Here is a 13,182-nt window from a genome sequence, read left to right as displayed (position 1 = left end):
AGATGCAGGAAGTGCGACGGATAGAAGGGAAATGGTACTCTAGTGGTTCCCCCCGCCCCCACCCCCCATCTTCAGTTGGGTACATGTCAGGGAGGCATGTATTTCTGGACAAGGCCAACAATTCCGTGCCTTGATGAACATTGTGCCACTGCTCTACCAAGGACTGAACATGGCCAACAAGCGTGTCTCCTATTTACAGAATCTTTTGTTCAATTCATTTGTTTTGATTCAAAATCTGTCTTCCAGATTCCATCTGAATCCAGTTGGATGATTGAATGGATTAAGGCTGGATGGATCCGGGCTAGAAACAGGTTTTGCATGATATCTGGTTGACATTGAGATGGGCAATACCAACTCCAGCCCATCCGTCTCAGAGTGAGGGTGTTGACTTCCCCTGACTCCTGAGAAAGGCGGGGTTCAGAGTTTGTGATGTCAGACGTCCCATTGTCTCTTCAGGACATTGAACTTTACATTAGATTGGAGAAGTTTGGTCTCTGAACGGTCTTGAGTTTAGAAGTGATTAACTCACTCTCCTTGCCTCGTTCTGTCTCTACCTTGCATTTGTCTTTTACTTTGCATGGTTTAGATACAGAATCTAGAGTCTTCTAAAGCTGTTGATCTTTCCATGGCTGTGTGTAAGTTTTGTGTGTGTGTGAGTGAAACCCCGATTTTGCATGGACATTGCCATATAGAGCTTCCACCCCAGCTTCTTATTCTACTGCTACTCAGAGATGTGTGTGTGTGTGTTAAGTTTTATTAGTCGTATGTACTGGAGTACAGGATACACATGGTATACATCGTCCATCGAAATGATTACGTGTGTGTGTGTTCTGACCATCTCTGCTTGTCAGAAGCCCTTGAACTGAAGCTGGTGTAGAAACCTCCAAAGCGCTGTGGGTGTTTTGTACTTATCCCTCCTCCTCCCCCCATTCTCAGATGAGAAGGAAGTGAGGAGGAACTTTCATCTGAAAGGGAAACAGCCCCTACATCTGGAAGCTCTTTCGCCCCTCCATCCCCCTCAATCCCTCTCCTTTTCCCCCTCCACCCCTCCCCCTTCCTTCATCTCTTCACCCCCTCCCCCCATCTTTCACTCCAGATCCCTTTGCCCCGTGTCTGGAAGGAGTTAAGTGTGTATGTGTATGTGCCCGTGCCACTGCGTACGTGTGTGTGTGTTGTGAAACTAGCTGTTGAAAGGGTAACCCAGAAAGATTTTCTTTGGAGAGCCCTGCACCCCATCCCCCTGGAGAGAGAACACTCTGACTGAAGAGCTTGAAGTCAGCGACCACTCCACACACACACACACAGACACACTGCTCCCCCTGTAAGGCCTTATTGCTTTCAGATGGCCAGCCCTGCTCTGGGTCTTAATACATTTGTTCTCCTCACAGTTTATGTAGCTGATCACAGCTCTGGAGGGGAAAGGCTGGGATCATTAGGGAAATGGCTGGAGAACATGGCAACGAGTATGTGCTTGTGTGAGGGTGAACGTGAGTAAGAGAGAAATTGTGTTATTTTTCTCCCATTCTCTCTCCCTCTCCTCCTCCCTCTCGCCCCCCCTCTCTCTCCCACTCTCCTCCTTCTCCCTCCCCTCCTTTCTCTCGCTTTCTTTCTCTCTCTCCCCTCCGTCTATACTCTCTCCCTCAGCAGTGGCAGTAGTCTTGTGTATTGGTGGGCAGTGCCAAGTGTCCCGTATCAGTTGAACACAACACACAGCTCCATTTGGAAGATGAGAGGATAGTGACTCAGAACCAGACCAAGCAGCCTGCTGCCATTTGTTTTCATCAAGGTCATTATCGATTTGGGACAGCCCTAAGTGATTCTCTCTGTCCAGTGTGCAAGTCATCTCTGGCATGCATGGGCTGACTGACCATGATAATACTGTGCTGTCAGTCCTGCGCCGTCGGGTATATACTTTCCCACAGTGTGTGTGAGCAGCCGGAGGAGAGGGAGAGAGAGGGGGGATGGAGTCGAAAGGGTGGGAATATGTTTTCAGGGGGGTTGTGTGCAGAGTTATCTATCCAAAACTGAGATGTATGGTTAACCCACTTCTCCAAACAAACATCCAAAAAATGTACATGATCAAATGCAAATCTTAGAATAATCTATTAAAGACTACCAGAACCCACTGGATCCTCCAATTACATTGAATGAACTACAGGACAATATACAAACCCTCCAACCCAAAAAGGCCTGTGGTGTTGATGGTATCCTCAATGAAATTATAAAATATACAGACCACAAATTCCAATTGGCTATACTTAAACTCTTTAACATCATCCTTCACTCTGGCATCTTCCCAAATATTTGGAACCAAGGACTGATCACCCCAATCCACAAACGTGGAGACAAATTTGACCCCAATAACTACCTTGGGATATGCTTCAACAGCAACCTTGGAAAAATCCTCTGCATTATCATTAACAGCAGACTCGTTCATTTCCTCATTGAAAACAATGTACTGAGCAAATGTCAAATTGGCTTTTTACCAAATTACTGTAACGTATTCACCCTGCACACCCTAATTGACAAACAAACAAAACAAGGGCAAAGTCTTCTCATGCTTTTGACTCAATTTGACATTAGGGTCTGCTATACAAATTGATTGAAAGTGGTGTTGGGGGGATACGACATTATAAAATACATGTATACAAACAACAAGTGTGTGGTTAAAATGGGCAAAATAACATTTCTTTCCACAGGGCCATGGGGTGAGACGAGGATGCAGCTTAACCCTCTTCAACATATATATCAAGGAATTGGCGAGGGCACTAAAACAGTCTGCAGCACCCAGCCTCACCCTACTAGAATCTGAAGTCAAATGTCTACTGTTTGCTGATGATCGGGTGCTTCTGTCACCAACCAAGGGCCTACAGCAGCACCTAGATCTTCTGCACATATGCTGTCAGACCTGGGCCCTTGACAGTAAATCTCAGTAAGACAAGAAATAATGGTATTCCAAAAACACTGTTGCCCTAGAGCACGCACACAAACTATATATACTTCGGCCTAAACATCAGTGCCACAGGTAACTTCCACAAAGCTGTGAACGAGCTGAGAGACAAGGCAAGAAGGGCCTTCTATGCCATTCAAAGGAACATAACATTTGACATACCAATTAGGATCTGGCTAAAAATACTTGAATCAGTTATAGAACCCATTGCCCTTTTATGGTTGTGAGGTCTGGGGTCCGCTCACCAACCAAGAATTCACAAAATGGGACAAACACCAAATTAAGAGACTGCTTGCAGAATTCTGCAAAAATATCCTCAGTGTACAACGTAGAACACAAAATAATGCATGCAGAGCAGAATTAGGCCGATACCCACTAATTATCAAAATCCAGAAAAGAGCTGTTAAATTCTACAACCACCTAAAAGGAAGCGACTCCCAAACCTTCCATAACAAAGCCATCACCTACAGAGAGATGAACCTGGAGAAGAGTCCCCTAAGCAAGCTGGTCCTGGGGCTCTGATCACAAACAGACCCCACAGAGACCCAGGACAGCAGCACAATTAGACCCCAAAAAATCATGAGAAAATACAAATGTTATTACTTGAGACATTGGAAAGAATTAACAAAAAAACAGCAAACTAGAATGCTATTTGGCCCTAAACAGAGAGGACACAGTGGCAGAATACCTGACCACTGTGACTGACCCAAACTTATAGAAAGCTTTGACTATGTACAGACTCAGTGAGCATAGCCTTGCTATTGATAAAGGCCACCGTAGGCAGACCTGGCTCTCAAGAGAAGACAGGCTATGTACACACTGCCCACAAAATGAGGTGGAAACTGAGCTGCACTTCCTAACCTCTTGCCAAATGTATGACCAAATTAGAGACACAGTTTTCCCTCAGATTACAGAGATCCACAAAGAATTAAAAAACAAACCCAATTAACCAGTGAGTCACTTGATTTGGCAATGTTAACATATGTTTCCGGGGGGGGGGGGGGGGCTATGCACCTTAATCAGCCAATCAAGTCAACTTTCATATATGTTATACACACGTCAAGTCCAATGATCCCCTGTCACGTTCCCACACTTGTTGCTTTCCCTCTTCTCCTCTCGCTCAAGTGATTGCTGCTCCCCCCCGTTTCATCAAAAACGTCAGCATTCCATAAACCAATCCTGACGTGTGTGTGTCACTCTCTAATGTGTAGCTCTCAATTGGGGATGATGTGTTTTGTTCAGCCTGGCACCCGAGGCAGGAATGTGCCACTGCAAAGTGACTTGAAGGCGTCACTTAGTGCATCTGGCCAACGGTGGCGGAGGGGCGACTAGCAGGGGGGAATCGTCAGGGAAGGGGAAATTCCTGGGCCCGAGTCCTTAGCATGCGCAGAATATTTGACAAGTGAGAACCGAGGCGTGCAGAAATGCAAGCTGGCCCTCCGAAACTGTTCCGTCCGCCTCATAGCCAATAAAGGAACAGGCGGAATTCTGCTCTCCCTCAATATTACTGCGAGGAGCTTGGTGAGAAAGTGTGTTGACCTCCTTTCAAAGGCTGATGTGTATGTACAAGTTGTAATCAATTGGCTCGTAATACTTTCAGCCCTTGAAGCACACACAGACCCTTTCACATACACACACATAGGCTTGCGTAGACAGAAAGACAGACAACCTGCATCCCCAATGCTGTGTAGGAATAGATAGAGATCTGCAGTATGTGCCTGGGGCATGAGGGTCTGTCTTGAGCTCTACCAGTCTGATAAAGGCTACAGCCAGATGGTAACAGAGAGACAGACGTGGTTAACATCAGCTGTCTGTCTGGACAGAGGACAAACCACTGTAGGGTGTTACTGTGTCATCTTAGAAAGAGTTTTAACCAACATTGAGTAGGTTCAGGCTTTAGCTACTCATTTTTAAATCCTTCAAAATTCACGTGTGTGTGTGTGTGTGTGTGTGTGTGTGTGTGTGTGTGTGTGTGTGTGTGTGTGTGTGTGTGTGTGTCCAGGTCGTGATCGCGTGCAGCAGTTGGCAGAGAACACTTTGTATTTCCGTAGGAGACTGACAGAGATGGGCTTTATCATCTACGGAAACAACGACTCGCCCGTAGTTCCCATGATGCTCTACATGCCGGCCAAGATAGGGTGAGTTAGCCCTGGCATCCACAGTTTAATCTATGAATATGAGAGGTTGCCTTTCCCCAGCCCCATTCCTCAACTTTATAGTAAACCAAGTGGCTTGAATGCAGTTTTGTTTTTCAAATTAGGCTCAAAACTTTAAATACATATTTGGCTGTGCACCTACTCACAAACTACTCCTCTAAAGTTGTTGTTCGATGCCCTCTCTTGCTTTCTCTCTCGCTCTCTCTTTCTCTCAGGGCGTTTGGTAGAGAGATGCTGAAGAGGAACATCGGGGTGGTGGTGGTGGGCTTTCCAGCCACACCCATCATTGAGTCCAGAGCACGATTCTGTATCTCTGCCGCTCACACCAAAGACATGCTCAACACGGTAACTATCCCCCCATGCTTGGCACAAAATGGCTGCCTTTTTCACATCAAAGACATAAAGAGCGTACACTTATGGTCCTGTGTCCTTCCGTTCTTTCTTCCATTCTATTGCTTCCACTTCCTAGTGCAGCGTTTCCCAAACTTGGGTACAGGACCCCATGTGGGGTCACCAAATTGAAAAATGGTGTGGATAGAGAAAATAAAACTTACCTTGGTAGGTTACCCCCCCCATCCCCCTTAGTGGTGGGTGTATGTAAGTGTGACCTCCCCTCCCCTCATTGCTGGCATTAGATCTAACAGCCTCTCTTAATCTCTCTCTCCCCCAGGACTCCCCATTTAACTCTGCTGAAAAGCACACTCCCTCTGCCTCCACCTCTTTTTTTTATCCTCTTTTAACTACTTCTCTCTTTCACAAAGGCCTGTACCCCCTCTCTCCTCCCTCTCCTCCCCCTAGAACTCAAACCGCCCTTTGATGTGACGCTATCTGTTTTCACATTGAGTCTAGGGCTGGGCGGTATACCATATTTTATGATATACCGGTATTGATGCAGGGACCGGTTTAGGTTTTTACTTAACCTTCTGTACCCATATTTGAATGTTTGGTTTGTTAAATGCGATACGCCATGTGTAATGTCCATTTTTTATAGTTTACTTCGCTACTTGAGTCATCTCTCTCCGCTCTTTCTCTCCGTGCCACTTTCCACACAAAACTAGCCATGCCCTCTGTAACTCAAGGAGCACAATTGATGTTCCTCAACCATGAGACACTTGCGTTCAGTCTGCTTGGTCAATGCAGCACATGCAATAATGTTGACAACAACAATGCTGTTTTCACTTTGCTTCTTAATATAAATCCACTAGCGTTCTTTAATGACACTATTCATTTGTGTTTCTCACATCAGCAAACAGCTAGTGTGTCTTTTCTTAGCAAGTTGCCCAAAATCTTGTGAGATGCTAATTGTTAGCTGCTAATGCTAATAGCTAGCTAATAAATGTACTGCTTAAGAGCAAACGTAGCTAGCTAATACAGCCTGATACAGTGATGGTGTAGACTTAAATCAGCATGTTGTTTGTGCAACAGTATCTTCTAAATCAAAGAGGAATATGCAAAGCAAGAATTTTACCACTTATGACATTTAATCCTAGTAAAAAATCCCTGTCTTAGGTCAGTTAGGATCACCACTTTATTTTAAGAATGTGAAATGTCAGAATAGTAGTAGAAATAATTATTTATTTCAGCTTTTATTTATTTCATCACATTCCCAGTCGGTCAGAAGTTTACATACACTCAATTAGTATTCAGTAGCATTGCCTTTAAATTGTTTAACTTGGGTCAAACATTTCAGGTAGCCTTCCACAAGCTTCCCACAATAAGTTGGGTACATTTTGGCCCATTCCTCCTGACAGAGCTGGTGTAACTGAGTCAGGTTTGTAGGCCTCCTTGCTCGCACACGCTTTTTCAGTTCTGCCCACAAATTTTCTATAGGATTGAGGTCAGAGCTTTGTGATGGCCACTCCAGTACCTTGACTTTGTTGTCCTTAAGCCATTTTGCCACAACTTTGGAAGTATGCTTGGGGTCATTGTCCATATGGAAGACCCATTTGTGACTGATGTCTTGAGATGTTGCTTCAATATGTCCACATAATTTTCCTTTCTCATGATGCCATCTTTTTTGTGAAGTACACCAGCCCCTCCTGCAGCAAAACTGCAACATGATGTTGCCACCCCCTTGCTTCACAGTTGGGATGCTGTTCTTTGGTTTGCAAGCCTCCCCCTTTTTCCTCCAAACATTACGATGGTTATTATGGCCAAACAGTTGTATTTTAATTTCTCCAAAAAGTACCATATTTGTCCCCATGTGCAATTGCAAACTGTAGTCTGGCTTTTTTATGGCAGTTTTGGAGCAGTGGCTTCTGCCTTGCTGTTCGGCCTTTCGGGTTATGTCGATAACCCTCGTTTTACTGTGGATATAGATACTTTTGTACCTGTTTCCTCCAGCATCTTCACAAGGTCCTTTGCTGTTGTTCTGGGATTGATTTGCACTTTTCGCACCAAAGTACGTTCATCTGTAGGAGACAGAATGCGTCTCCTTCCTGAGCAGTATGACGGCTGCGTGATCCCATGGTGTTTATACTTGCGTACTATTGTTTGTACAGATGAAGGTGGAACCTTCCGGCATTTGGAAATTGCTCCCAATGATGGACCAGCCTTGTGGAGGTCTTTTTTCTGTGGTCTTGCCTGATTTCTTTTTATTTTCCCATGATGTCAAGCAAAAGAGGCACTGAGTTTGAAGTTAGGCCTTGAAATACATCCACAGGTACACCTCCAATTGACTCAAATGATGTCAATTAGCCTATCAGAAGCTTCTAAAGCCATTACATCATTTTCTGGAAGCTGTTTCTCAGTCTCAGTCAACTAAGTGTACGTAAACTTCTGACCCACTGGAATTGTGATACAGTGAATAAGTTAAATAATCTGACAGTAAGCAATTGTTGGAAAAATGACTTGTCATGCACAAAGTAGATGTCCTAACCGACTTGCCAAAACTATAGTTTGTCAACAAGATATTTGTGGAGTTGTTGAAAAACAAGTTAATGACTCCAACCTAAGTGTATGTAAACCTCTGACTTCAACTGTATCTGCTGTCTGCTATCTATTCTTTGGTGTCACATTGATTTCTGTATCACCTCTCTTCCCTCTCTTCTTCTCTTACATCACTGTGCCTCTTTAGTGCCTGCCCTATAGTGAGATTCTGCCATTATGGGTCTTGATGTGATAGTCATGTTGTAGATGAGTGAGTTATGTGAGATCCTCATGCTAGCTCTGCTCTCTCAAGTCCCAGTCTTCCCCCATCATAGATCCTACTGTACCATGTGTTAGTGATCTGGGAGGGCTTGCATCACTCTCAACTGACTAACATCCAATGGTAGCTTCAGACAGCTGTAGTCAGCCTGTGTTAGACGTAGACGTGAGTTTTGGCGTAAGTGTGTCTTCCATCGGTATACATGTAAAGCAAGACGGTGTGTGTTTGTTTTGTCAGGCTCTGAGTGTAATCAGTAATATGTGTCTCTGCAGGCATGACGTGTGTGTTGTGTGTTCGGGTTAGAGTGATCATTGACGTGCGTGTATGTGTGTCTTCATATCTGTGTGATAATGTAACATTTATGGTGTGTGTGTCTCTATGGTTAGGCCCTGAGTGTGATCAGTGAGGTAGGAGACCTGCTGCAGGTCAAGTACTCCAGACACAAGAGACTGCCCTCTCTGGACTGAGTCGTCGACCATAGCATCTACGACCAGATACAAGACTGAACTGGACCACAGTGGTCTAGACCGGATCGGACCAGATTGGACTGGCAGTCTTCCACACCCAGAACCAAAATGTGCTCGCCTTGATGTCACAGAACCACTTTATTCATCTAACACAAGGTTTTAACTTTCACACGCCTGCCTTATTTTACCAGCAAACTCACTGCATCATGGCGAAGAAGAAGAAAAAAACTCGGAAAACATTTATTTTTTCAAACGATTATTTCTTACCTCTGTTTTGTCTTAAATAATGAAATGTTGGGTCTGCATCTTAATTTGTGGCATTTTGTTTCTGGAGGATTAGTAGACTGAGGACTGCTTATGTGTGCTTGTAGCTGCTTTATGTCATGCCTATGTCATGTCATCTCTGACTGTGTGTGTTTGGGAGAAACGGTGTGATTTGTAAAGACCAACCTAAATGTAGCTTACGAAGCTTTCGGAAGTATTTAAACATTTTGGAGGAGAGATGGGGAGTTGAAGAAAAACAACAAGAATAATCAACACAAACAAACAAACTGATTTCTAAAGGTCATAAAACACACTGAGTTTCTGTTAGAAGTTTCCCTTAGGTACAGATCTAGGACCAGCTTACCCTCCACAAAACCTATCCTTACCCATTGGGGTTGAAATGTGTAACTGACCTTAGCACAGTGTCAAGGGGCAATGTTATCCTACTCTACTCAGTGATGGTATTGCTATGAAGTACAGTTTAGGAGTGCTTTGAGATGCATGTTTGGTGTAACCGACTCCTGGAGCTAAACTTTGCTGTTCTAACTTGCAGCCAGGAACCGTGTCTTACTTGAATCTCTAACTACGTTCTCTTTCCAAAGTATTTATGATTTTTATTTACAGATGACTATATCTCATAACAGGTCAGAGTGAGAGACGTTGTACCAAGGCCTTTACTTCCAGATGAGCTATGAGCACATCACTCCTCCTCGCTCGTATCCACTAGCCCTTGGTTCCAGGCTGTTTCAGCTGTAGATCCTAACCACAGATCTAGGATCAGATTATTCTATCCCGATCCTAACGTTATCATTAGGTGGATGAACAACTATATGACCCAGTAGCGGTGGTTTGGGGGAAAACTCCACCCACTCCAGTAGAAAAAGTCTGGTATCCAGGGAAATGGATCTATCAGATGGGGGGGGGGCAGACTTAGTCAAGACAGACTTAGTCTTAACCAAACGTGTGTGTGACAGAGAGAGTTGTTTAATGTACAGATTTATTTATTCATTGTTTCCATGTTTTTTTTTTTTTTCAATTTGGAAAAAATGTAACATTTTATCACTGGCAGCTCTGAAGCCATGTCCTGCATGCACATACCTTTACACCTCTCTGACTGATCACATGCCCTCAGTGCAATCACTACTGATGTGTATTTTATCGTTTGGCACACCTTAGCGCTGCATGCACAGTATGACATAGTCACTGACGCTGCTAGTACACCATGAAACAAGGTGCTCAACTGTACACACTACCTACATACAACACTCCTTCCTGTGGCTTTGTTTTAGTTTTTAAATACAACCTGAACTCATTCCAAAATTACTGATTTTATTGTATGAAATTGATATATCTTTGAAGACAAGGACATGTTCTGTTTGTGTTAAAAAAATAAAAATAAAAATCTTTCTTTGAGAGTTTATTAATATAAGTGACCTGCAAAGAGCTGGAGGAGAGACATTTAAGATCATTGAAAATATTGAATATAGAGAACTAAATAGATTTTCATTCATTTTTCTTACTGTACAAAGAACTCTCACAATGACAAATGATTTGACTCATTCAGCTAGCTATTTTTTTGTTTCCTCAAAGGCAAAAAGTTAGAAGTAAATCTGCACTGGATGTGTGTAAAAATGTCTTTTGTATATTTCTATTTTTCTTGTTTGCACAAAGAGAAATACAACATGATACTGATGTGGTGTCAAAGTCTTAACGTCAAACTTCTTAAGATTTAAACACTGTCCTTATGCCTCATCTGTGGATGACCTGTCTCTTGGGTGAGATACAGGGTGTGAGTGGCCATTCAACTGCTTTAAAAAAAAAATACATGTATGTGTTCTAACATAACTTGGATGTGCTACAAATAGTGCATAATAATAGCTGTACTTTTTTTGGATCAAAGAAAAATGCAGTGTTTGCTACATATCAGTGGATGACCTATTTGTACCTGTTTCACTCATGTTACGGACATCAAAATGTCATTAAAATAATGTAACAACGTTTTTGTGTTTTATTACAAATCAAATGTTATTGACTTATTACACATCAGGGCCTGTGTTACGAAAGCGTCTCAGACTAGAAGTGCTGATCTCGGACCAGACCCCACCTCTTATTCATTATGATTTAAAATGCAAAAATGATCCTAGATCAGCACTCTTGAGTCGGTTTGTGAATGAGGCCAGATGACTAATTTTCTTCACGCGTTCCATTCAATTTTGCTTTAGCTACAGTGCCTTCAGAAAGTATTCATAACCCTTGACTTATATCTAATTTTCTTGTGTTACAGCCTGAATTCAAATTGGATTAAATATATTTGTTTCTCTCACCCAGCTACAACCAATACACCATTATGACAAAGTGGAAACATGTTTTTGAAATTTGTACAAATTTATTGAAAATGAAAAACATAAGTATTCACACCCCTGAGCCAATACTTTTTAAAAGCGCCTTTGGCAGTGATTACAGCTGTGAGTCTTTCTGGGTTAGTCTCTAAGAGCTGAGGCTCCCGAGTGGCGCAGTGCTCTAAGGCACTGGATCTCAGTGCTAGAGGTGTCATTACAGACCCTGGTTCGATTTCAGGCTGTATCACAACTGGCCGTGATTGGGAGTCCTATTGGGCGGCACACAATTGTCCCAGCGTCGTCCGGGTGAGGGTTTGGGCGAGGTAGGCCGTCATTGTACATAAGAATTTGTTCTTAATTGACTTGCCTAGTTAAATAAAATAAATTAAGAGATTCCCACACCTGGATTGTGCAACGTTTTTCCATTATTCTCAAAATTCTTCATTGTCAATTGGTTGTTGATCATTGCTAGACAACCATTTTCAGGTCTTGACATAGATTTTCAAGTAGATTTCAAAACTGTGGCTCGGCCTCTCCGGAACATTCACTGTCTTCTTGGTAAGCAACTCCCGTGTAGATTCGGCCTTGTGTTTTAGGTTATTGTCCTTTTGAAAGGTGAATTAATCTCCCAGTGTCTGGTGGAAAGCAGACTGAACCAGGTTTTCCTCTAGGATATTGCCTGTGCTTGGATCCATTACATTTATTTTTATCCTGAAAAACTCCCCAGTCCTTAACAATTATAAGCATACCCATAACACCACTATGCTTGAAAATATGGAGAGTGGTGCTCAGTAATGTATTGGATTGGCCCAAAATTCAACACTTTGTATTCAGGACATAAAGTTAATTTATTTGCTACTTTCTTAGCAGTATTACTTTAGTGCCTTGTTGCAAACAGAATGCATGTTTTGGAATATTTTTTTATTCTGTACAGGTTTCTTTTCGCTCTGTCAATTAGGTTAGTATTGTGGAATAACTACAATGTTGTTGATCCATCCTCAGTTTTCTCCTGTAACTGTTTTAAAGTCACCTTTGGCCACATGGTGAAGACCCTGAGTGGTTTCCTTCCTCTCCGGCAAGGAAGGACACCTGTTTCTTTGTAGTAACTGGGTTTATTGATGTACCATCGAAAGTGTAATTAATAACTTCATGCTCAAAGGGATATTAAATGTCTGCTTTTTTATTTTTATCCATTTACCAATAGGTCCCCTTCTTTGTGAGGCATTGGAAAGCGTCCCTGGAAAATCCCTGCTCGACTGAGGGACCTTCCAGATAATTGTATGTGTGGGGTACAGAGATGAGGTAGTCATGTTAAACACTATTATGGCACACAGAGTGAGTCCATGCGACTTATTATGTGACTTAAGTAAATTTTTACTCCTGAACTTATTTAGGCTTGCCATAACAAAGAGTTTGAATACTTAAGACATTTCAGCTTTATATTTTTTTATTACATTTGTAAAATAAATAAATAAAACATAATTCCACTTTGACATTATTGGGTATTGTGTGTAGGTCAGGTTTGTGAATACTTTCTGAACGCACTGGAATTGAACAGAGTGGTGCAGAAAAGAAACAAGCTAAAATCAAACCTGTAATAGGTGTTGAGAGCTGTTAACAGGATCACTTTGAATACTGTCTCTCTGTTTCCAGCACATCTTATACCTTGAGCTGAACAACAGCTCCTTCATCACTTGCTCTCTTAAAACACATCACCTTTTCCTTTTTCTTAGCAAGACCGAGATAACACGCAGAATCTCTCTCACTAACTCACTCTCATGCTCGCTCTCAATCACACACAGTATAATCCTGAAGAAGTAGGAGATTTCCAGATAACGTTATCCTTCTCGTGTGTCAT

The 13,182-nt window shown here is 42.6% G+C and overlaps 1 protein-coding gene across 2 annotated transcripts in view; it reads left to right on the top strand.

Moving 5' to 3' along the window:
* Window positions 1–10,983, top strand: part of sptlc2a (serine palmitoyltransferase, long chain base subunit 2a) — a 59,585-nt gene extending 48,602 nt beyond the window's left edge. Inside the window, exons 10-13 of one of the 2 annotated variants that reach the window (XR_016488676.1) lie at window positions 2,700–2,932; window positions 4,953–5,088; window positions 5,322–5,451; window positions 8,641–10,983. Coding sequence is in view for 1 of the 2 variants with exons in the window: in XM_036954482.2 (XP_036810377.2) it covers window positions 4,953–5,088; window positions 5,322–5,451; window positions 8,641–8,721 (347 nt within the window). In the remaining variant the exon portion in view is untranslated. The remainder of the gene's footprint in view (window positions 1–2,699; window positions 2,933–4,952; window positions 5,089–5,321; window positions 5,452–8,640) is intronic. The other variant, XM_036954482.2, reaches the window with a different exon arrangement.
* The last annotated feature ends 2,199 nt before the right edge of the window (window positions 10,984–13,182 follow it).

Source organism: Oncorhynchus mykiss, chromosome 19, assembly GCF_057628025.1.
Source record: "Oncorhynchus mykiss isolate SJ-2025 chromosome 19, ASM5762802v1, whole genome shotgun sequence".
NCBI classification, from domain to species: Eukaryota; Metazoa; Chordata; class Actinopteri; order Salmoniformes; family Salmonidae; genus Oncorhynchus; species Oncorhynchus mykiss.
Note: the sequence above shows the minus strand (reverse complement) of the source record. Positions and strands in the feature narration are given on the sequence as shown.